This window comes from Empidonax traillii, unplaced genomic scaffold (genome assembly GCF_003031625.1).
Source record: "Empidonax traillii isolate 1590-97213 ecotype Southwest subspecies unplaced genomic scaffold, ASM303162v1 scaffold537:size946161, whole genome shotgun sequence".
Taxonomy (NCBI): domain Eukaryota; kingdom Metazoa; phylum Chordata; class Aves; order Passeriformes; family Tyrannidae; genus Empidonax; species Empidonax traillii.
In genome coordinates this window covers 611,326-637,596 of record NW_020955730.1, presented here as the reverse complement: position 1 = coordinate 637,596, position 26,271 = coordinate 611,326, and the positions used below count along the sequence as shown (strand labels likewise).

General features: G+C 42.4%; 1 protein-coding gene across 7 annotated transcripts in view; it reads right to left on the bottom strand.

The window, feature by feature from the left end:
* The window catches only part of RREB1 (ras responsive element binding protein 1), a 123,094-nt gene that overhangs the window by 31,041 nt on the left and 65,782 nt on the right, over window positions 1-26,271 (bottom strand). For all 7 annotated transcript variants that reach the window (XM_027897357.1, XM_027897354.1, XM_027897355.1 and 4 more), the window contains 2 exons: window positions 9,081-9,225; window positions 7,829-7,968 (listed from right to left, as the gene is read on the bottom strand). In XM_027897357.1, the coding sequence (XP_027753158.1) occupies window positions 7,829-7,968; window positions 9,081-9,225 (285 nt within the window). The remainder of the gene's footprint in view (window positions 1-7,828; window positions 7,969-9,080; window positions 9,226-26,271) is intronic.

Sequence of the window (26,271 nt, the reverse complement as noted above, 5' to 3'; positions counted from 1 at the left end):
CTCCCCACTGGCTGTCTGACTTTGTTACCAATGTGTCCTGTCGCTCTTTTTAATCCTCTCCCCCAAAGAAGCCACCCTTGGGCGCAGCAAAGGCTGAAACCCTTGCACCAACCCTTCTATTAATAGAGGGATGCACAACGTTATGTGCATTCCTACAGCTGCACTGTGGTCCAGGCAAGAAAAGTATCACGTAGGAGCCAGAACAGCCCCGATATAAACCAGAGTGATGCTGTACTTTAGAAATTTGTCAGCATGCTGCAGAGCCAGTGTCCGTACCAGTGCATCATGACTCCCACAGTCAGAGTAACGCGGGTGAAATTAACTGCTATAAGGTTCAATAAAAAGGTACAAGGCATACTGTGTCATGTTTTAACTTTCTCTGCGTGTGAGCAAAGAAAAAATCAGGAGAAAAGATTTCACTTCTTCCCAACGCTAATGAATTGCATTTACCAGCGACACTTCAACAGTGCCAGATTTAAACATCTCCGCCCCAGTGGAATGGTAACTTACTCTACCATTTACTTCAACAGAATTAACATGCAACTAATTAGAAATAAGGGGGAAATGGGAGATGGCCTGCAGACATTTGCATAAAGCAGTCATTTTCTCATAATGACTTCTTTACTTAATAAAGGTCAAAGTTTTAAAAACCAGAAGTCTCAGCAAATTGGCTGGAGAGAAAATCACAGAGAAAGAGCTGAAGATCAACTCAAAAATGAAAAGTTTAACAGTTAGGGCAAGCATACCTGGGGAAAAAAAAAAAAAACATCTCTGACCAGCACAGTCCTCTACAACTACCAAAATTGGAAGCTGCACAGCATCCAGAATAACAGTCACTATTTGTGCACACAAACTCAAATGAACCTTCTAGTATTTTTTCAGGGTAAGAAATCAAGAGCTCTTCCTACCTTCTAACACCTTTCAAATATGGAAGCCAAATACTTGTCTAATTTTAAAATTAACAGCGTTTAAAAAAAACCCCAAACAACTATGTGTCCACCATGTTAAAAACAACAACATTTTTCACAAGTAACATAAAGAGAAATCCCACAGCCACGCACTGATCACAACAGGGCTCACAAACAGGTGCAGCCGAATCTGTACTGCACACCCTTGCCCTTACCTACATTTGCAGGTAAGATACGCTCAGCACGGAGACGTGACTGCAAACACACTTTGAGAGAGCCTGCGTATAAACAAATCCTGGTGCTTAGGATCAGGCAGGTGTGTTAATAACCTATTTTGGCTCAGCCCTTTTTCCCCTCCTGTATGCCCTTTTACAAGCAGCTTTCCTCTACAGTCAGCTTTGCATTTACCCACTTTCTATTCTTGCAGCCGAGCTAAGATATTCAACACCATGTGACACACCACACAGTTTCACATGAGAGCATCACTCCCTGTGTCCATTCACTATCTGATATTTTTATCCGGCTGCTCTGGATTCCCAGTCTCCTCACACAATGAGCTCCCTGAAGTGAGATGACCAGTTCTAGGCCAGGGTTGAACTCGCGCTGCTCTTCAGATGTTTCCCATTTCTCTTTTCTGAACAGAAACTTCAGAAAGCACTTCAAGTGCAGTTCTGCTCTGCTTTTGCAAGCCAGCACACAGACAGATGCTCAACCCACTGATTCTACTTCTCCATTATCTCAGTAAAAGGATGCATTCACCAGCTTGCTTGCATACCCTCTCCTCTGCCTTGTTAAGAGTTGCATTGTACCACAGCGTATTTTTGGTCATAACGTTTACAAGAGCTGGATTTCATCGTCATCAGCTGTCTCATGGAATTGCTCCTGCACTGCAAATACTGCCAACAAGAAATGAGTTCTAGTTCCTATTACCAAGATACTGAGCAAACAGCTTGAGAGAAGAGCAGAACAGGAGAGTCAGACGAATCAACAATGCCAGACAACTGACTCTTGCTGTCTCCATCCTTGGTTGTGACACGTTTTGTAGCATTGACTCTTGTTAGTAACTCCAGCACAGTTCCCACCTAAACTATCCTTTCTGGTAAAGTCTCAAACAATGACTAAGAACAGAAGAACTGGGGCCAAAGTTTAGTATGCCAAAACCAGAGGTCAAGGAGGTCCACGAACATGTCCATGCTGGAGTGCTCTCCATCTCTCTGAACAACAACCCGTAGGATACAACCTCAGAATTATTCAGCTTCATTAAAAGAGCACAGTGTTTCTTATTTTGAAGTGCTAACAAGGAATGAGGCTACGTGAACACTAACAGTTGTGAGAGACAGAAAAGCAGTATATAATTTCACAATGCTGAATGAAGATGACTTGTCATTCGTGCTTCAAGTTGCTTCCAGTAACAGCAGCGTCAAATACCAGGAAATAACTTCCTCTCCTCATCCTGAACCCATAGTTTTGTCTTACAATAATATAAATTGCAAACAACATACAGTTTTCAATCACCTTCACTCTTGTAAATATGCACCATCTTCCCACAAAAGGCTGGCCACATGTAGAAAGCAATGTGCTTCACAAAAATTAAGCCAGCAGGATTACTCCCTACTAGATAAGGAGAGAAAAGATCGAAATTGAATTCCTAAACTTGCTTAAATAGGCATTAGCAAAAACAGCAATGAAAGTTAAGGGTCTTTTTCTTGTTTTCTTCTTTTCTTTTTAACATCCTGTACATTGTACTTCAAGTCAGTCACACTGCTGGCTCTGTAAACAACTTAATCTTGTGCTGGTCTTTTCTGGTGCTAATGATTGAAATAATCTCCATACACTTTACATTTATGTTAATTTATTTTCTTGGCTATTTTATCTCCTCAGAACCAATGCGCAGAACAGCCCTGAAGAACAGTAACTGGGCAATAAACATTCAATATTCTAAGTAGCTGGAATAATTTTCACTCAAAACCCACTTCCTTTTGTCTTGACATAAATGGGCCTGCTCATTTAAGATTGGAACCTAGGTCCAAGTGCCTGCCAGCATCCCACCACCTGCCACCATACACTGAAGAATGCAGAAGTGCTGGCAAAGAGGGAAACTGGGTGACTGGCCTGACTGAACTGCAAGCTGCACGTGACATCTTGTGAAACAATTTGCCCAGAGAGTCCAGCAGACCATTCCTAAGGCAGTGTCATGGTCCACTCCATCTAGGTGAAGCCAGGTAACACCAAGACACAATGACAGCATTTTCCACCTGTGAGTGTTTTCAGAAACAGGAGCTCACAGGGGTTACTCTGGTAAAACTGGAGGCAGACAATCGTAAATACCAATGGTCAGAGTGTCCTGACACTTTCTCTTCCAGGACCTGAGCTCTTTTGTTGCTGTGCCCATTACTGATCTAGGTGTTCAAAGCAATAACTTTCCATGGCAGTATTCAACCTCTAAACAATCTGACTTGACAATTTTCACAAAAAACTTATATAGGCTCTTTTGAAGAACAAGGTGGTCTGTGGATAGCTTTTGGTTTTCTTTGTTCAGAGGTTTTACAGAAGCACATTACCCTGGGGGAAGACAGCTGCTTTTGCTGTCCTTGTGAAAATATGCCTGGGATTTGGCAAGTTACAAACCTTAATATATTATATCACTGTTTGGACAGGCTTTGTAAAACGTCAAAAAACTTAATCTACCCTGAATCCATTCATGGCAACAGGGATCCACTGGTTCTGGTCTCCAGGTCAGCTCAGTGACTTAGGCAGGCAGTGTCTTTCACACTGCAATGTCTATTTCTCATCTCTTATAAAAACGTAGCAAAAATAAATCCCACAACTGAAGGCAAAGCCACACTGAACCAACTGCGATCAAAAGGTCCCCTTAACGTTCATTAAGAGCCAGACTTTTACCACGTTCAAACTGCACAACTATCCTTGCTAAGAACTGCTGTTTAAACATGAACATCCTTTCTAAAAAAGCAGATAACTGCAACACTATCACCACCTCCCCCCTGCTCTCCTCAGGAAGATACACAGGCATGAGAGGCAGCATAAATGTCTCCTTGCTGCTGTGAGGAAATAAAAATTAAAAAACCTTTAGTTCTTGGTACAGAGTACTGTACAAAACCTCCTGGAGGAGAAGGAGAGGAAATATAAAGAGTGTGCTCTGGTTACACCAAAACCCAAATGAGGAATTTTATAGCGCACGTACCGTTTTTAAAAAAAAGCCTCACATTTTACATTAAGCTTGTTCCACTGTACTTGCCAAAAGAAAGAGGAGAAACCTAACATAGAGCCTGGAGAGGCTTCTCCCCAGGAAACCCTCATGTCTCCTTTCCCTGCACTGCTGATGTTGCTCAGAGCTGCCTGTCAGGTGACCTGTACAAGCACATTACCAGTTTGACAGCAACTCTCCGCCACAAAAGCTTCCAGAGAAGTTACCCTGCTCCGCGAGGTTTCTCATTTTCCTTAGTGGCTGCATAGCGCTTCAGCGCTCTGCTAATTATATCGACACTCAGATACAAACTCACCAAAATAGATGGTGTCCTGAGGCCCCAGCTGCAAGGAAACAGATCTCTTCTTTTAAACAATCCAGGTAGGGAGGCCAAGGGGGTCAGAAAGCAACCCTGAGCCACCGCCTACTGCTAACGGGGACTGCAGACAATCTTGCTGGGGCCAGCTCATGTCTCTAATTAGGGTGCGGGTCCCAGAGCTTCAAAAGGAACAGAGAGTGACCAGGGGGTGTAATGCCATGAAGGAGATGCAGTGCCACAGCCCATTGTCAGTGGGACAAAGGGCCCTATTATTGCTCCCAAGAGCAGGGTAGTTCTTACTGTAATTAGGAGACAAAGATGCACGATTTAGGATTTTACATAATCAAGAGATACTCTCCCAAGCGGGAGCCCCTCTCACACAATCAGTGGATTAAGTATTGTTTATTCTGCTGCAAGTAAACAATGAGGTGCTCCCTGCTCGGGGTTTTACATGAAAAAGCCATACCAGGGAAGACAATTCCGGAGTTTCTTTTCATCTGACTTTGAACAGCTAACCCTGTGATTTAAAGTTGTTCGTTTGACAGGATCTGGAAGGGTATTGGCCCACCCTGTAAATTAGCTGCTCACATACTGATCCCGGGGCTACCAGACAGCCTTACCTTTTCTGCTGCATAGCAGGAGGGGAGCCGGGTCAGACAGACTCAGACAGCTCTGGGGGCAAGAGGCTGTATTTACACAACAGCACCATAATGGCAGGATTAAAGGACCACAAGGAAGCCAGGCAGAAGCTCCTGCCCACCGGGGCACTTGGCCGCTGCTGTGGAAGCATCCCTGAAGGGAGGCTGGTAGCACCATCTAGGCAGTGCACACTGTTGCACTACTTCAGAGCCGGCCTGCAATCATTTTCATAGTAAATACTGGGGGAGCAAAGAGGAATCGAATGTTTGCCGTGTAAGGGCACAGCTAGGCAAATTGAGCATCACTTATTCCCGGTCATGACAAAACAGTCTGTACTGGGCTACCTGTTGCAGTAGCTCCAAAGCACCAGCCCCTAGAGCATCTGGGATATACATCTGATACCTGCCTCACAGGTCCCGATCAAGTGACTCTCCTTTTACAATATGGACAATAAAAAGAGGCTGAGGGTGTTATGCTCCCTGGCCTTTGCTCATAACACAGTTACTATGCTTTTTTTGTTTGTTTGAACTTTAATGAGAGTTCTTTCCCCTTGTCTTCCACAATAAGGCAACAATAGGACTTGATAAACTCCTGATATTTTGCAGTCTGCTCCCCCACCACAAGCATACCCCTATCTGTATGCCTCTTGCTCTGATAGTCTAGCAAAATATTCTCTTTTCTTCACCTCTTTCACTCAAAAAAGCAACCTTAAACCTCACCAAAAAGATTTCAATCACACAGACTCTGGACTGAGAATGGCATGCCACATTCTGCTTATCTTGTTGAATCCTACAGCCAGTCTTGCACAACCCTGGGAGCCAGGGGATTACAGCCCCTGTCTGCCAAGGATTTTAACCCATTTCCTTTGGGATGAGAGAGTCACCTTAAGAGCAACTCAAACTGTTCTGCTTACAAGAGGATTTTCTGTTAGGTTGGGCCAATCAGACAGTGTCATTTGACTTGTCTACACTAGGACAAAAGGTGTGTTTTAAACCAGATGGGCAGGGTAAGTTGCACTTGAATATTGTAACTGACCAGGGAGAACCACAGTTTTTTTGTCCTGTCCTATCTCCACTGACATGTCTTAAATTTGCTGAAGCAAATACTTGACAATCCTTCCTTACCATCATTAGACAATTTCACAAAAACCAGCATCCCAGCACAACCCTTAAGTCATGCCCACAGAGTTTGACAACTGTGGCTTTTGATTTAGTGACACATTTCAAATTTTTGTCGTTCAACGCAATCAAGGGTACCAAAATCCATTTCAGGAGAATATTATTCAAAAGCAAGTCTCCTAATACTAGAGAAAGAGCTGCACAAAGAGGAACAGCAAGTTTGCACAGCCAGCGTGTCCCTCTGCCTTGCTGCAGCAGACAGCAAAGCTGCCAAGCTAGAAGGGTATCTATTCCTTTATCTTTTATCCACCGTTCCAAGCAAGACAACCCACCCCTCCCTCTGGTCTGTCTTTGCAAAGAAGACAAATCTTCACAGAAGCTTCAAAATAAGGATAATGTCAGGATAAGGTTAACAAGACAGTCACTTCCTCTAAAGTATGAAGTGTAAGGCAGAATTGTCTCAGACTCCATTTTGTGTTGGTTGCAGAGCTTTTGCCAGAGAACAACTGTGTCATTTTTGATCTATAATGAAAATTTACCGAATTTACATCAGCAGCAGCAAAGTACATTTAATTAACTACTATTTGATGGACCAAGCTTTCCAACTCCTTTCCAATTACTGAATTGCAACACTTACAATGCCTTTAAAAATATGTCACATGGATTTACTAAGGTTTTCTAAAAAAAAAAAAAAGAAAAGGAAAATTTAATAGAATTAATCCCATTTAATAGCATGGGATGCCTCTGCTCCATGTCATTCTATTAAGAACGTGTACGCAGGAGTGTTGACACTTCAAGATGCTGAATTAGTGTCCAATGTCCCAAAATAAGCTTAAAACACTGACAAGCTTCAGCAAACAATCTCCTTCTTTAAAATAGCAGCTTTTCTACATGTTTAAACTAGACTTTAAATATCTCTTTTATATCTTCATGTATCTGGCTCTACATTTTTCTATAGTAAGAAACAGGAAATAAAAAAGTATCAGGAGTCTCATAAGCAATTACTTGAACCAAAACACAACATCCAAGTACCTTCCCAAACAATTAATAACTAATTTTTCCTTGTTAAGAGAAGTTGATTTAAGCCAAAATCCACATCATTCCCTAACCTCAACAGGCAGAAAAGCATAAAATATTCTACTTAAAGTCTGGAACCAGAAACTCATCTATCTTCACTCCCATGACTCAAAAAAAACCCCCCTTCATATCCAGCTGCCTGCTTCACCCCAGACAGAATAATCTTAGAAACTGCTACCTGAAAGCTTTTATCAAGTTTTTCTTCATGTTTTAAGCATCTTCAGTTTAACTTGTTAACTTGTTAACATTTTGGACTGTTTGCATTTTACAGTTTTATGTAACAACACTGATGGGTTTCAAGGGGAAGAACGGGGCTATAATTTTTTCTGAAATATTTCCAGCTACTAACTAGCAAGATTTCCTGAATATGCAAAAAATAATAGAATTAATCTCTACAGCACCCTGGTGACACAAGATGAGGCAAAACATTTAAAAACCTGCTCAAAATCACAAAGGGGGGGGGGCAGTTATCAGTACAGGGGGAAGGAGGGTCCCTTCCCCTCCCCAGAAGGCTCCCTCAGGCAATCTGTTGACGAGAGACACTCCTGGTATTATTTCTTACCTCAATGAATTATCTGGATGTGTTTCCATGTGGGACTCCAGCCCGTACTTGCAAAAAAAGTCTTTGAAACACACTGGACAATGATAAACTTCATCGTCAGCCTTCTTATCCCCTTCACCGGAGTGACCATCCTCGACGACCTTCAGAAAAAGGGAAAAAAAAACCTCACTAGACCAAATTTTAAGGAACAAACCAAACTTGCAATCCTTTCAAAGTCTTTCTTTTAAAAACAAAGTGGCGGTCTTCGTTCCTAACCCTGCTGCAAGCAACCAGAAATTACATTCCGCAGATAGAGAGGGTAAGCCACAGAGCCTCTGCACATGTGTAAGAACACGCATGACAGAAAAGGACACTCGGTAGGAGATAAAGAGTGCAGCTGAGTCACAGACATATGAGTTCTGATGAGAAACTGATTTGAACAACTTATAAGCCAGTATGTTTAAATACCACTGAACTAGCATTCCTCCCCCTTCAGAAAGCCAGGGGAGCTGTCAGCCTAAATTATTTATGCCACTGAGATACTGCCAACTGCTAAGTCAAGTGGTTCAGGGGAAAGCAATGAACTTGTGCATGTTTTCTGTAGTTCTCTACTGATTACAGGGAGAAAAGCATGCACAGAATGAGGGATACCGTGCTAAAATGAACTGCTACTAGCTTGCCATTTAGAGATAGTAAGTGGAAAGAGTCAGGTTTGGCAGACACCATACATTTTGTACAAATATTTCATAAACAAAACCCTAGTGGAAAGGTCTAGCCTTCAAATAAATATTTTCTGGTCGTTCCTGCAACTCCAATAATGCAGGGCTATGCTAGTGTGAAAAGGACATGTACTTCAGATTTTTTCCCCTCCAGATCAAGACAAACTCAGACTTGAGCTATTGCTGCTTTTGAAGTAAACAGTGGTTTTTTTAAAGTTTAAATCACCATCCTGTAAGGTTACTAAGAATTAAATGTGAAGAAAAAAAAGCTACAGGAAAAGTTGCAGCAGCAAAAGTATAGTTCATCCTCTTGTCATCCAACATCAATTATTTGTAAATCACAAGCAAGTCCAAAAATTTAAAAAATAAAGAATTTAAAAAATGGATTTCAATCTCAGACAACTGTGTTGACTACACAGGACGAGCATGGCAACTCATACTCAGGGCTGTAACAAGACCACATTTTAATACTTCTATGCTGACTGCACGAACTCAACAGCTGACAGTTGAGGAGGTAGCCAGAAACATCTTTTGCTTCACGCCCCATAAAGAACCTTTTTTGCAGGTGTCCTCTCCTCTCTGTCCAAATCAGCATCGTGACTAAACTTCCGTTTCGAAGATAATCGCCTGCGCCTCAGCGGCGAGGGGGGAGTTGTGCTTGCTGTGCTGTTCGGATCCTTCTCATGAATCTTCATGTGCCTGAGCAGGAGGGGGAAGAAGACACTGTCAGTGGGCAAATCAGGGTGGAAAGTCCACGTAAATTTTAATGCCAACACCACTTCTAAGGTTTTCCTTTAAAAGATACCATTAGAGATTCCATAAACCGGACTGAACTTTGGAAAAACAGCCGGGGTACGATCCAGCCCAGGCCCTTTGCAGTGCCTGGGACTGCACGGAGCTGCAGCAGGGAGCCCAGAAGCTCCCCTCCATGTCCCAACCCCCAGCACAGCACTTGCCCTGCTATCATCTAACTCTGTGAGCACCGTGCCTGTTCCCCATTATCCAAGAGGCCTTGGTCCTGCCTAATACTGCACAGCAATCTACACATTCAGCCTCCCAGTCTTGTGGCCATCTAGTAAGTGAAATCCTGCAGCTTAGCATTCACTTCTCTCAGTGCAACAAAAGCACCCCATCTCCAGTGGGTCTCCTTTTAGAGCTTGAGACAGTACCTCAAATAGACCTGCATATGCCAATGTCAGAGCAACACTTCCATGTATTTGTTTCCTTCTCATCCTTAACCCAGTAGTGGACCCCAATATCAAATTTCAGCTGCAGCTTTCAAGTCAAGATATATCTGGTCACACTGTTAAACAGCAACAGGTATGACTTGCGAAACTCCATACTGCCAAGGCATGTTCACAAACCTGCTTTCCCAGGAAAACAACTGTTTCTTGTCACAAAGACATGGGGAAAAGGAGAGGGGCAAAAAGACTCAAGAAGCAATCTCATGAATATCTGCATACCTGACCCAATTGCCTATTGGTTTTCCATATTTACAACCTGAGGAACATACTGTCATCTAGTTTCCGTCAGTTAGATGAAAGGTATTACTCCCAGACTTCTGAGAACTCAAAGCTGAAATTTATGATTTTTTTTTAAACATATGGCCTTTAGCCTAACTTCAAATCTACAGAGCTTTTGTAAAAAAAAAAAGTCAAATGTATGCTCCTAGATACAATGGAAACTTTTGCTTCTAATAGCTAGATATTGGAGTGTAGGAGAGAGTTTGCCATTTGTCCATGTGACTGACTTGAAAGAAACAGAACGGAGACAACGTTAATGGCATTTGGGCAAATTTTTCAGAAAAGTCACATCCACAACTCGGTTCAGGGCTGTACCATTTAACATGACTGCACACCCTCATGTTCCAGCATGAGAGAATGTTGTAACCTAGATGAGTCTTGCATGTCCTCGTAACTGCTTGGGTGTTATGACATTAAATCCGTTTTAGTTTTGGATGCCAAGGGCGTGATGCTTAAAGATAACACTCATAACCAAACTGACCCACAAGCAGACTCCATTGGAGCTGCTGGGAAAACTGTCTCATCACAAAATGCTTTTTAAAATGTTTCCTTTAACAACCTCTGAACCTTAAAAAAAAAAAAAAAAAAAAAAAAAAAAAAAAAAAAAAAAAAAAAAAAAAAAAAAAAAAAAAAAAAAAAAAAAAAAAAAAAAAAAAAAAAAAAAAAAAAAAAAAAAAAAAAAAAAAAAAAAAAAAAAAAAAAAAAAAAAAAAAAAAAAAAAAAAAAAAAAAGGCATCTAAATTACTGTCTCAAACTACAGCCAGGCTTCTGAGGGTGTTATGCGGGAACAGCCTTGAGCAAAAGCACCACACATACCACAGCCGATGCAAGACTAAAATGGCTGTTCAGCTACTGCCTGCTTTCAGCACACATCAAGCACATGAGGAAAAAAAAACATGGTTTCCCCAGATTCCCAGCAACCTGCACTGGTCACACAAACAGTCGACTGACACTGGTGACACCTCTCAGTCATATCTACGTGCAGATATGCCCAGCAGACTGGACACAGAATCACGGAAACACTGCTGAATTTGTCTGACCTCTTTCCCTGCTGATCGCCCAAGTGGGAGCAGAAGGAAGGCTGAGGCTCTGAGGGTTCAGCTCTCTCCAGGTTTGACAAAACCTAGAGAGAAGCTGGAGTGCTGATACAGCCTCCAGAGTGCTGTGCACTCCCCTCCCTCAGCTCTGGCACCACAGGCACAAAGCAACTGATTTATCCACATGAATCCAGTGCTACCTGGTCTCACAAAATCTGCAGGGAAGGCACCTACAAGTACTCTACTACCTAATTTTTTTGTTGATTGTTTGTTTTTCCCGGTGGCACTGATCTAACTTCTCATACTATCTAGAGCTTCTTTTATGGGTGATAAAACAACAGCAAGGGGTTTCTGTCCACAATGACTGAAGATAAAACTTTAAAAAGCACCTGGGAACAAGAAAACATATATATCAATCAATTGCACAGGCAAAGCAGAACCTGGAAGGTGGTTCGCTGGTCTATGTTTTTATTATTTCTTTCTGGTAAAGACTGCTTTCCAGTTTCAGTGATCTCTTGAAAGCGAGACAAAGGCTTCTGCATGTGCCTCTCTGTCCCCCCACTCCAGACACACCCACATGGTCTGATTGCTTAACCCTCTGGCACCTTGGCTGATGCACAGCTAATACTACTCGGCCAGTTACTTTCCAGACAGCTAGAGAGCTAAATCGGTCAAGCTAAATCACATTCATCCAGAAAACAAATAAACAACAAAAAACCTGTAATACATTAAGCGTGGGATTTTTTTCTTCCTATTTTCTTTTAAAGTCTCTTTTTGGCCATTAACAAGTATGCTCAACTCCTGTTTAGCAGTTACCTATGCAAAACAGCTTCCTTAGGGCTATGTTCTTTCCTCCTGCTGTTTGTCCACCTGTTGAACTCTGATTGTTTTGATGGGGCTGCTCCTACTTGAGAGGGGTGTGATGGCACATCCACAGCTTACCAACAGGAAAAACTCCTGAGATCTCCAGGTTAGTGCCAGTCCAATCTGGCACCTCTGTCTGGCATGACCTAATGCATGCAAAAACACTGACTCCTGCAAGTCCCAAAAACAGTTCAGCTGTGTTTGCAATATAAAGTACGCCAGTAAGGCAGGGCTCGCTAACAAGGGTGCAGCACCACAGTAATGGGGCTTTGCTGTGTCTGGTGCCCCTCAATGGCTGTCCCCAGCTAGCAGTTCTTCCTGAAAAGTGTGAGCTTTTGCCATGCCCTAAAAGCCAGAGCAGAATCTGTACCCACAGCAAGGAATGTGGTAATCCCTTCATGTTTTAGTTTTGCATATTTGAAAGGAAGCAGCCTGAGCTATTGAGCTATAAACAGGAAGACACCCTGACTGCACCTTTGACTTTTACTGTATAGGTCAAACATCACAGCCACTGTGATAGTTCTCTGCGTGTGATCATTAGGGAAAAAAAAAGAAAAATCCAAAACCAAAGCAGCAGGTTCCAGAGTTCTCAAAGAAAGTTGCAACCTGCCCACATTACAGCCAGCAGGTTATTCCTTTGGCAGGTTAAGCAAGTTTCACTACATCAAGTTAAGGGTGGAGAGCAAAAAGATTACTAGAGCTACAGCCCAAGATAAGCGGGAAGATAAAGTCAAGAAGTACAAAGGATAGACACAATCTTCATCTCTTCTCTTTTACTTTGCAACATGGATGTCATTCTGCCTCGAGAAAACATTTATCACCCAACATGGGTGAACTGCAGCAGATGCCAAGTCACATCCACATCCACAACCTTTCTTTTAAACACTCCCTTCACCAAGGTTTCTTCTACTTAAAAAGTTTCCTAGCCATAATTAAAGGGGGGAGGGGCTAGGGGGGGAAGTATTTGTGTTGCCTTATCCTCCTTTAGAAGAGTTTGCCTTGATTAGATCTTACATGTAACACTGGAAATGTTCGACCTCACTTTAGCCTGCCAAGATACAAGAAGAACAGGAACAAAGCTGTGCTCAGAAGTTATTTTCCCATTGTGACTATAACAACATATTTTGGCCTGACAACACTGGCATACTTTGAATGCGAAAGCCAGGCTCATAAGTCAGCCTGGTTTTCAGCATCTTACAATGATAAAGGAAAATGATATGACATTCATCAGTTCCAAAAAATATAGATAAACACTCAACACTTTAAGTGAGAATGTAGTTCAAAAAAAGCAGGGCAAAATAAGGACATGCACAGAAACGCTCATATTCAGCTGCAGATGCAAGTTACAGTAACATGTGCCAGCAGCTCCGAGATGACCACTACTGCAGCTCAGAAGACAGCCAGAGCCATAGTAGATGAAACGTGGCTCTTTTTTTCCAATTTAAATCAATAAACTGTGGCTCTGAGCCATCCTAGAGAGCAACCCAAGCACAGCAGACAAGCTCAGGAAGGTACAGAGCCCTGAAACCTGCACTTCATATAGCGGTTATTAGTCTCCCCAGCATGCCAGTACACATACACTAAGGACAGTATGGAGGGTGGAACACTGAAATGCAACCATGATACACAAGATGACATGAAGGAGATAAAAAATTGAGCTTAATATTAGGGAGGACTCCTTTGTACTAACTTCTAGCTAGCCTTGATTTACCTCAGAGAAAGTGGTGGAGCTCTATTTAAAATGAGACTAGAGAACCAGAAAAATTTGAAATCAATAATTCCAAGACGAAAAGTTGAAATTAAATCTTTTCCAAACACATTCGATCCACCTCTGAACTAAACTCTAAATGTTTAAGAAGTGATATGCAAAAAAAGGAAATAACTTGCTACACGCTATGCTTTTTGCGCCACAGCTGCACATGAAAAAGCTCTCCTTGTAATCTCTTCCCTCCCTATCGAACAAGGAATTTCACAGGTGAGTCAAGAGGATCCAACTGTGCTAGGTCTGTGTGCCAGTCAGTCCTACCAACAAAATCACATTTTTTCAAGTGCTTGACTGCTTTTCATTCCATCCTCCCCCTGAGAATCACCTTCCACTTCCCCTCTTTCTGCTACAACTTTCCTCTCCCTTCTCAAGGTCACATGAACAAAATGATTAAGATGATACTACAAAAGAATTTCCCCAGCTTCTTTTCTCTTCCCCCCCCCCTTTTTTAAAACAAACGGGTTTCCAACCACACACTGTAATGTAGAACATGATTTCAGAAGGGTGACTATTGTACCAGAACAGCAGCAAGTAAATACTTTGCTACTTTCCATTGAAGAAGAGACCTCTGTAACAATAAGCAAATGCAGAAATCAAGTGCCTTACTCCCTTTTCTCCTTGTGAATGGTGTTGGATCGGTGTCTGTGGGGAAGTGACTCACGGGGAGGGCAGGGATAGCATGTGTCCTGCTGCAGTGACATGCAGCTCCTGCTGGTCACATCCCAGTCTTTACCACATCTCCAGAAAGGGCTGATGTATTTTTTCAGTGTCAAAGGGATTTGCATGTTGATCGTATAAGCTTTCTGGAGGTCTCGAAACAGGGCAGCCTACAGCTTCAATGCCAAAACCAGAACGTGGGCAGGTTTTGACTGGCTGGCTCAAGGCTAGAATGAGCAGCCAAAGAATCCTGAAGGAGGCAACTGCAAGATGCAGCTGCTTCCAGCTCCGGGTCCCACTGAATTATGAACAAAACCAGGAGCTCCTGCTTTGCATGCAGATAACCTGATCAGCGCCACTTTGGTTCCTGGAGAGGAAGCATCCCTCAGCATACGTGGGAATCCCTCACCTCTTAATTCTGGGAAGAAAAAAAAGCACACCGTGGCTGCACCCTGAGTTTCCATGGCTCCTGATATGCTTCACATCCCTAAGAAAAAAGGTCTGTCTGCCTTGGAGGCCCAGGCAAAAACGAAGGTCTGGAACAAAAGGGTGTACTTGCAGCCTCTGAGCAGGGTCCAGGGTTAAGCCTCTCCCTTATAACTATGGCAGCACAAGCACTGCTGGCTTTCAGTCAAGAGAGGTTTATGCCAGGTAGGTCTGATTAGAAGGAGCAGCATGTCCAGAGGGGGAGCAGCAAGCAATTTCACTGAGGCCTGGTTGGGAAAGTCCCAGCATCTAAATCAAGATTAATTCTCAAGCACAGAATCCAGTGTATGCATAAACACTCTCCTCCTCCCTCATGTCTCCATGCCTGTGGAAACACAGTGGGGAGGCCAATGAATCCGGGCATTATCAGTCCAGAGAGATCATCTGACGGTATCAAGTTCAGGTTCTGGCTTCATATCCCACATATTATTATAAGTTTCTCCACTTTACCACTAGATGTACCCTATACTCTACTGTATTGCACATGGCTGTTCCTCATCTCCCTCGTGATTTCTAAGCAGTTTGATATCAAAACCAAGGGGAAATCCTCACACATCTGATGCTTATCAAAAGACAAGGGAGACACACATCCAATCATTCAAATCAGAGACTAAGAATAAAAATCAGTGCTTTCCATCCTTCAACTTAAAATATAGGGGGTTTCCCCCTTCCAGTATAAAGAATTACTCAAGTTCCCAAGCTGGTCTGTGAAGAACTGAGCTTGTCAGTCACAATTTAGCTGATATAATTGCTTTAGCTCTTTCAGTGTTTTCCCTCTCGAGATCTTTCACTTATATTGCTCCCCTCAAGTAACAGTAAAAAAACTTCAAATAATCAAAACCCACTTTTTCAATAATTTAGAGAGAGAAAAAAAAGTCTGTCCTTCAGAACATGAACAAACATCTCTGTTTAAAAAAAAAAACTCAAGCTTTTAAAAAAAAACTTGTTAAAGCTTCAATTTTGTGCCCTCATATCAGAACCAACAGAAGTAGAGGATGTATCCAAGTTCGGTTGAAATTTGGACCATGATGTTCTTCAGGCCTCATGAAATGAAAAATGTCTCATGGAGGAGGAGGAGAAGAAAGCCTTTAAAATTACACTGGTAACATCTCGTCAGAAATTTCTATGTCACACCATTTTTGTCACTGTTTTTGTATCATTCTGCTTAAAAAAATGGTACTTCAGCCCAAATTGTCTAGAAATATAGGAAAACAGAGGGAATTCCTCTTTAAATCTTCTGCCATTTGACATGTACAGGAAGTAAATCCTAAACAAAGAGAAAGTGAAGCAGCAGTATTTTTAGGAGCAATCATTCAATACCTGCTGCTAACTCCCTCCTTAAGAGTCTCGTGAATATGACTGGAACTTAAGTCAAAAGTGCAGTACCATTATACTCTTGGGTTAAAGAATTTAGTCAGTTGTTTGTTTGTTAAAACATGCAGAGAATCTGTATTGACAATATATTTCCAGTGTTAATTACCAACATCACCCACTTAAGAGAACAATCCACTCAGCCCTTGCCAGTTGTAATCACAGGAACCAGAAAGATGCAGGTAATTTTGCAAATCAGACAGGATCTGTACTTGGACAAGTTTCTGTTCGTCTTCTCTTCTTGGCTTGTTTAATATTTGTATCCTCAAAAAAACCCAAAAATGACCCAAAAAGCCCTCAGACATGCATGCACACTTCACAGCAAGTCAAGAGACATTCAAATACCAAAACCCCAACCATATGGGAAACGCCCTCTTACAAACTGCGGAGCAATCTCAAAACAAATTTCAAGTACCACCAAATATTCTAGTGGTAACCAGTGTTGAACACTAGCATGGGATAAACAAAATGAAGCTGAACAGCAAGAAGTCTCTATGGCTACACTAGTAAGAAAGCCACTGCAATGCATGCAGTGAAAGGGTAGGGTGGGGCAAGCAGATCCCAGGAAGGATCAGATTGGGAAGCCCTGACTCATTTCATGTCTGCAACCAGACACAGCAGGAGATCCCCCAGCTAGTGCTCCCCATGGCATCCAGGCACTGCCATCCTGCCAGCACAGCGGCACAGCTCATTATCGTCATGGAGGCTCCAGCGCTTATTAGCACTGTCTACAGGGCTAACGTGGTGAGCCTCCCCGTACAGCAGCATGTGGTGGCATGTGGGTGTAGCAGTCCCCCTGGCATCCCCCAGGTATCCAAGGTGCCACACAGACGTGCCTGAAGCATCTCCCCAAGTTTCAAGCAGGCTGCCGCACTGTCTGTCTCCCTGTGCAATGAGGTTTCTCCTGGCAGACAGCATCATTAGGATGACATGAGTGTTATTATTCAGATCCACCAAGACTAGCTGGGTGTGCTAAGGCTGAAAAAGCCACCTGTGATTAAATTCAAATGAGGGATTTGAAATCTCTTTTCAGTGCTATCAGGACAGTCTGCAAAGTTAACCAGTGCCACGCAGCTGCCAGTACATGACACCTAAGGATATAGGATACACACACGTGGACACAGAGCAGTCTGTATTTTTATCATAGAGGAAAAGTTTGCTTTGCTGTGAATAAAAGGTGAGGTTTAAGTGTGAGTGAGAGGAAAGATACTGATCTACAAATCCAAAGGGAGGGGGGGTACCATTTCTGAATAATTATACTGTATTCACATTTAAGCAACTACTTGCCATGCAGACTCAGCAAGTTCAAACAGGCTGAAATTGATACAATTGCATTCCCAGCCTGGCTTTAAGTTACTCCCGTTCCCCAACAGTAACGTTGTCAGAACACCTCAAAGGAAAAACGGGAGACAAATATTTGCCTGATGATGCTGTGACAGGGAAGTGATTCAAACCATGCCTCCAAAGCAAAACTTCCCAAAGGACAGCAAACGAAAGCATTTATTTGCAGTTTGCATCAATCTCAGCATAAGGAAGGACAAAAGAGAAGGGAAATGCAGTGTGAGCTTCCCAGTATCACTTCACCAAGCTGTTGGCTCGCAGTCTGCATTAAATTCAGAGCAGACCTAAATTAACCATGCCATATACTGTAAGGAGATTTCCAAGCCATAGGAAACTCTTTCATAGGAGATGGTATTAAACCAGATCCTTCTGAGGCCACTGTACTTCCTTGAGGTAGGAGAAAAAGGTTTATTAACAACGATAAAATTAAGTAAAATTAAGCAGCAAAAATATTTTTAGAAGTGCACCAAAATCCTGACCTGGGACATTCTGAACCATTTCCTTCAATCTTTTTGGAAATTTGTGGTTTTCAGGCATGTCCTTTAGCTAACACGCAATATAACCGTAATCAATTACTTCAGTATTGATTTTTCAGGAAATTTCATGTTAAAAGAAAACAAGTGTTACTAGATGGTAAGGACAATTAAAGCCATTTTAAATTTTAGTAATAGGGAAAACAAGGAGAAAGAAGGAGAGAGAAAATTAGAGGAAGTATATCAGAAAAGAGAAAAGGTTTATCCTAAGGAGAAAAAACAGTCAGAGAACTCCTAGGTACATCCTGCCTCTCCCCACAAACCGCACCCCTTTCCTAACCAACCAAACCCAGCTACTTCCCAGAACCAGGCAAAGCCCTCAGTGCTGTTAGTTCCCTCTCACACTCCGCTGTTGAGCAATCCTGATGGCACACAGCACAGAACAACTTGCTGCGTCACACAGCTCAAGGAGGAAAAAATAGCCAGGCAGAGAGCAATGCTGGGGACGCTGTGCAGATGGAGCTGAATATCTGCCCCCAACACACACACACACACAGACGCACGCACGCAAGGAAGCTGCACTAGATAAGAGAAGCACATCTTCGTTAAAGCAGGGTCTCCACATCACCCTGATATCAGCAGTCCCAGTAACTTGAGGGGCAAGGAAGTGAGAGGTTATCACTGCACACACACACACACAGGTTGTGCAAACTTTTCCCAGCGCTGAGAACGGCATCCCAGCAGAAGAGGTTTCACATGCTCAGCCCATTTCCTCTCCTGTTCCTGAACATGTGGTCCTCTTTCCTCACAGCATTCCACACAGAGCAGAGAAGCCTAGAGAAAGGTTTTATGTCTTCTTACGTGTCTGTTCAGTTAAGTATAGGAGCTGGAAACAGAAGTTCCTGCATGACTTGTGCTACTTTACAGGAGTTTGGGAACTTTCACCCTCAAGAGAAATTTCGGTTAAGTCCATGAGCAACTGTCACCTTACTCTCTCTACCCTCTGTTTGAAACTGCCAAAAAAGACAACACATTGAAGTGGCTTGATGTGGGAACAAGCTAGGCCAGCAGCGCCATCCATCGCTGTTAGCTTGATGTCATAAATGGGCCCCACAGAAGTTGTACACCTTCTCTGTTTCAACATACCTTTTCACGTGAGTCAGCACTGGAGAGCTGACTCTGAGGATTCACCAAAAAAACACTGAGAGTGTTTGGGAAACTTCAGCTCAGAGAGTAGCCTGAAGAATTCAGTATATCTATCTACAGATGCCCTCAAGAAACAGAAAGCAGTATTTGCATATTGTGTGCTATTCAGTAGTTGTATAATGGCACTACTACTTTATAGACCATGTCTTTGCCTAAGCTTTGTACATCATGGTTCAAAAACCTGAGTGAAAGGGCCTGGCTAAGTCCAAATGAAAAGATTCCCCTCATTCCCCTCATTATTTTGGGTTTGTTTTGGAATTTTTTTTTTTACAGCTAGAGAATTTTCCCCAAATGCTTACAAGTTACTGTTAAGGAATAGCCTATTTTTAAAAGAGGGAAGAAAAGAAAGAGGAAAAAACTTGCTGACCCTAAGAGGGGGTATGTTCTGCAGTTTGCTGGTTCCAGCATGCTGAACTAGAACAGGTTGAGCAGGTTAGATACTGGGGGGAGAAAAGGTAAAGCTGGAAGACACACATTAAAGGTGTAACGGCAGCAACCACAAATGCAGTTCATGATAGACTTTTTCCTTATTCTCGTGGGTACCTGGCCCAGGAATCTTTCCAGAGAACAGGAGGAACAGAGGGAATACACATTTATCAGAGAAGCACTGCAAGTATTTCTGATGTGCATGCACAGGCTGAACAAAGATTACCCTAACATATAAACTCTCTCAGCAAACTTTCTCACCACCAGCATTTTCTACACAGAATTACCCAACTGAAGTACAAGCTGTAAGAGAAACCACCAACCAAATTGCGAACCAAACAACATGTTACTTGTTAAGTTTGAGAGCTAACATCACAACAATCATGTTAATGTCAGGTTTATGGCAGAGGACTAAAAGCACCTCAACTCCTTGCAAAGATCGCCTGGATTTTCTAGTGCTTGCTGAGTTAAGGCTTGTATTTATTTTGCAGCTCGTCAAGGTGAGAAGTGGAGGTAAGATCCCTGAGATTACTAGACCTTCAGAGGAGCTGATATTCCTGAAAGGGTATCTATGTGGAAAGATCAAGGTTTTGCACTGCCATGTGCTCTGTGGCTAGAGTCTAATCTGTCAAGGGGGTTCTGCTTATTTGAGCTGTGACATGGGTAACAAAGCAGCACTAAGCTACGCTCAATACGCTCTGTTATACGGAGATTTATGTTATTGCCCATGAGGAGGGTGGTATTGCTCTGCCACGTCAGACCACCTTCCCCTCGACACAAATCACACCAGAAACCTAAATTCCTCGAGAAAAAAGTGTTTCCTTTTTCTGCCTGCAGAAAACCAAAAAGTAAGAATCCACAACCTTACAGTGCCCAAGATTAGGCTTTGCTATTGCTTAAAGGCAACACACACAAGATCTAGGACTGCAAAGCACACTGAAGTCTTTCTTATGTTTAGGTAGTGAGGAGCTCTGGAGATGCAAGTATAATGTTCCTCATTGTGTACGCTTCGGTTCTCAAGAACAATGGAGCTAATTAAGGTCCGCATATAAATCTTAACTCTGCACTTCCTTGCTTCGCTTGATTCTAATCAGATCTCAGCATTTGTGTTTTTGTGTTAACTTCCTTTGCTGTTCTTTAATGATAACTGAAGGGCGATACTGTCCAAGACTACAAGCAGCATGTAACACATCCAAAATCATGGCATCTCCTTTAGGCTCTGACAGCCCAGATGTACTGCGGCACAAGAGCTCATCCGCAGTCTTTTACCACTGAAGATATTGACAGAACGATTTTTTTGGAGCATCCTATTCATGAGTCATGTGAATTAAAGAAAAGTTTATATAAAGTCTTTACAAAAGATAACCAATCTGCTCAGTAACAGTGAGAAAGACAAAGGTTTCTCCCTGGGGACCATTAAAAATACTGTAGTCTTCTATTTCTCATCACAGACACAGACAAACAGACTCTTACTGCTATATTATTGTTGAAAAAGCCTTTCTCTCCTTCCTTCCTTCTTTTTCTCTTTCTTTCCTTCCTTCTTTCTCTCTTTCTTCCTTCCTTCCTTTCTTTAGCTCTTTCTAATTTAATCTTCTTCAAATCATGGGAATCCCAGCAGAATACCAAAGATTTACTCTGGATAGTATCTGCTGACAGGACAGAGACCAAAAAGCTTCCCTCCACCTGTTGTCCCATCCTTATTTACAAAATGTATTTGCAAAAAAGGAAACAAACATTTTTTAACTGCAAAGAAAACCAAAACAGCTATCACATCTCACCTGCATCCCACAACTACAGTCATCAATTACTAGAAGCAGAAATTTGTCCTTTGTGTTCGTTATCCCTGCTCAAGAATTAGGGCACTTGCATTTGCTGAAGCTTATCTTTCACTAGCATGCTGACAGTGGTTAAATCATCCCCCACGTATAAAGAATGCATTTAGAAGCCTGTAATACAGCCTGCTTCTTAAAATTTCGGTGGACTGCCTACCAATTGCTACATTGAAATAAAAGCTCCTTAGGATATGACCAAAGAGACATTTCTACTGTGCAAGACAATAAGAGACAGCCTTTTCATACGTGTGAAGTGTCAATCATTTTCAGCATGGAGAGTTCCTTGGTTATTTGTTTTTAGCTTCAAGATCTTGCATGTAGTTTTTAAAAGCTACACCAGATTTTCACCTGGCCATCTTTGCAAACCACCAGAAAACAAACCATGATGTAATAAGGCAGTTCCTCTCTTTTTCTGGAAAAAACAAGAAAGCTCATCCTCACATTTGGCTACGCTCTGCCTCCAAAACTCCCATCTAAAGCAAATGCCAGCCTGCATGTGCTACACTGCAGAGATCCTATTTGTACTTATAGGCTGGGCATTGTTACTGCACTGCACCCTACAAAGCACACACAACATACTGGAAGCAGGCCAATGCCATAAATAACACAGGAGCGATTCACAGGTGAAATGCAGGGAGAGGATGGATTCAGCCAGATCTTGAGGACACTCTGTCTACTGGATATTTGCAAAGTCACGGGAGGCCTGGGCACATGCCTGCCCTTGAAACACAGGCCCATGTTAAAGCAAGCAGGGAAACCATTAAAGCTTATGCATCTCAACGCCTAAGCCTTTATCAGGATCCAACACTCCTCTTCTGACCAGTACATTACAATCTTACACATGCTCTTCGTTTGCCAGCAAAGATGGCTGGTTAAAGCATCAAAATTTACAGGTTACCCCCCTTCACAGGAATTTTCTATCTTTCTCAAGAAACTCACTCAGCAACATACACACAACACACAAAAAGTGTCGTTTAAAGAAGACTTAACTCGAGCACCAGAATAGTACCATACCTTGATTTAAAAAAACACCTGTTTGTCTCTCCATAAGGAATTAAAAAGAGAAGTTTGGGAAAATTATCTAGTACTGAAAGTAAGATTGAGAATGAAAGTGCCTTCTTAATTAAAAGAAGAAATACCTTCTTTGATAGGACCCTTTTTAAGCATGCTTCAAAGCATAGCTTCTGCGATCCAGATCTTCCAATTTGAGTTTCAAAGAGTTCTGCATGTGGTTGTTGCATGTGGTGTTTCGCATGTGCCAAAAAAAAAAAAAAAAAAAAAAAAATCCCCAAACTTTGAGACCTGATCCTGAGATGGTACATAAACAGCCTGCAAGTACCTAAGCAGGATGTAAATAAAAAGCCATTTTGAATAATTTTGTTAGGTATGGTCAAGGAATGGAAAAAGAGAAAGAGACCTGAAACCTCCCATTTGGTATCAGAGTCTACACCCAAAAGGGTTCCTCAAAGTTGGGACTATTCTCAGATAAACTCCCTAGGGAGCTGCTGCAACAGTACAGATGGAAAACCTTTGGAAAGCCTTTAGTAATTACAATCTATTTGATTCGAGACAGTTCATTAGAAATCCCTAACTCTTCCAGACCTACAGAGAACTCTTTATATAATCCCCACTCCACTCCCTATAGTTTATGATCCTGATGGAGCTATGAGAATATTCAACTTTAATTGACTGTGACCAAGAGAAAGCCATAGGGGCTGTGTCTCTACCATAAAAGTGTGAGGATAAGGCATTTCCTAAATTGCAGATTTCCTTATGGACTGATAATTGCAGTGCCATTCCAGTTACAGGAACTTTGAACTCAAGATTACTATGATCTAACTTCTCCCTATAAATTCCCAAAAAGTCCTAAGACAACAATGCCTCCAAGCCCCAAATAAGTCCCTGATGCTAGAAGGCCTGCTATCTATTTTCAAGAAGACTTGCTCTTTGCAGTACTGGTCAAAAAGAGATCTTTAAAAACCTCAGCATCATCTCCAGCTCTTCTTCTCCAGAGTGTCCCAGGTTGGTTCCTTATTCTGATACCAGATACTGATGGATCTCCCTGTTGTTGTACCAGACTACATCCACCCTCCCCTAAAAGCAGGAGCAACACTGATATGGGACAGATAGCTTGACTGCATATCTGGAAGAATGAGAAAATCAGCTTTTCACTTGAACACTGAGCACTCTCCAGAGACCTTTGCTCTCTCAAAATGCTACTGTCCTCACAGGAGTTCAGGCCACTCCTCAACAGACTGGCAGACTACAAGACAGTTTTCTGAGATGGCCTGGGCTCAAGGTTCCCTGTTGAAAACACTGGCCAAGAGTCACCCTGGTCAGAAAAGGAAGCAGATTTTTTCTGACAAGCATTGCACAAGAGAACTTTCCCCTCCACCCATCTGCTGTGCCCATTCAACTTGACATGTTGACAAGGAGGCAAGGAGCACAACAAAAAGAAATTGCACTTCATGTGAGAGGCTCTGACTCATCAACAAACGAAATGCTGCATGTATTGTGGGATTCGGGAAGGGCAGCATCAATTTCACAGGTGAAGAGTACATGCAACACCCCAGCACAGCCAGACTAAGTCAGAGATGTGCAGAAAACAGCACTCTCACTCCACAGAAAGTCTGGCTACTGCATAAAGGTTTTGCTGTCATGCAAATGAGTAACAAATAAGAGCCCTGGAGATTTTTTTTCTACCGTAGTAAAATACTTTCAACAGAGATGATGGGCACTTCAGAGTGTAACACTGATAATCATTTGCTAATCCAAAAAAGCAACCAAAACATGTCTCCTTCCCTCCTCCACTAAGCTGAATGTCTAATGGTCTGGCTGCTCTGAGGTGGAAAAATGGATAAGAAATTTCTTTCTGTGATGGAACAGCAATAGGCACTCCCATGGCACAGTATTTCCCTGGACAAAACCATTCCAATTGAACGTTTTGCCCTAAAAGGTCTTTTAAAAGTCTGGATTTAAAAATAGTATAGACAGTTAAAAAAGAGCCAGAACAAGGTAGAAGGGAAAAAAAAGAGAAGAGAGGATGTACATAGCATGTGCCTATACATTTTCCCCCCTGATTCAGATACTGGCAGACTAACTTCTCCCTCGCTCCACTCCAGTGAGCTGAACATGTTTGGTGTAAGTGCAGTAATACTTGAGAGGCTCCTGCATGACCTTCACAAGCTACACTGATTCTTCAGAAGCACATTCACAAGTTTCTGCTAAACCTACAACTCCTCTCTCTGACCCCACACTGTGCAATGTCTTGGGGACACCACCATGCTGAGTGTTTTTTTTGCTGTTTTGGGCATGTATCTGTCATTACTTAGATACTGCACAAAAATAGAGATCGATAAAGGAACTGCAGACAAAAGCAGAAGAAGACGGACTTGAGTTATCTAGTTGGCACAGAAGAACAGACACGGCACCACTGCAAGCAAGGCCTGTGGGAGTTACACACAAGGCAGGACCTGGCAAGCAGGTCCTTTCTCCAGAATCCTGAGGCAGAAAGTTTTGAATGTGATGTGAGCGGCATTCAGCCACAGCACTGACAGTCCACCGGATGTGATGCTACAGCAAAGTTTGAGATGTCTGCAAAAGAAATTTTCTTCAAACCATCTTAAGACTAGAAACACCTGTTTCAGAAGGAAGTACTGGTGGGCAAACTGAACATCTTCCTTGTATGTCACAATACCAGATAAAAAATTTAATTTCACTTTGAATTTATCCTCATTTGCCTACTTGCACATTCATGCTTTCAGCAACAAGATTCAGTATTACAGTCTGTTATAGCAACAAGAAAAAGTTATCCACTGAAAGAAACACGATGGCACAGTCTGCCAACCACAACTCTGCTTTAGCAGAACCAGCCTGTTTCAGTGTGCTCAGGATTTTGCTTATCACGGGTCTGGGGTCACTTGTTGCAATACTCAGCAACAGGTTTCTGCTGCTGCAGTGAAGGCCTCCACATGGAGTTTTACAAAGCAGACGGGAACCTATCAGTTGGAAAGAACTTTTAATAGGAAGATTTTCCTTGCATGAACTGAAGTCCTTCTTAGGGCAGTCAGTAAATACAGCACTCTATCCTGGTAACTTCAAGTAACGTCTTGTAAGAGAAAAATTTAAAACCAAACAATCTTCTCATCAGAAGGTTCTGACCTGTACTTACTTATTTTGGACAAGTCACTGAGCCTGGCAATTCTGGCAAGTTTGCTATAAAAGCACACTAAGAGTTGCTATATGGGGAAATCCACATAAGCAGAGGTGACTACATCAATCTCTCATAGGCCTGGAGTTAAGTTTCAGGGCAGAAGAGGAGGAGGAGATGCCCAGTGAGCAAAAAGCCAAACAAACCACACAAACAGTCCTTCAGCAAGCAGCCCAGACACAAGTGACTGACCACCCCAGGGCTCCACCACTGGAACTCACCCTTGGATACTGGCAGTGGCATCAGCTGCAACTCAGCAGCAGCCCTGCCCTTCTCCCAGCACACAGAGTAACCACCCGGTCTGGCAAAGATGTGGCTCACACCACCTCTGGTCACATGAGTCAGATGTGTGACTTATTCAGTGCCCAAGGCCAGTATCTCCTCCCTGTGTTTTTCCCTTCTTATTTTATATTTATCTTTCCAACTCTCCCCAATTCCACTCAATTTTAAGTTAAATAAATACAGATTTAAAAAACTGCATTGCCTCCTGTTTCTCCTCTGTTTTCACTATGTTTTGAACATGGACAAAATGATACAAGAAAGGTAATGTTGCA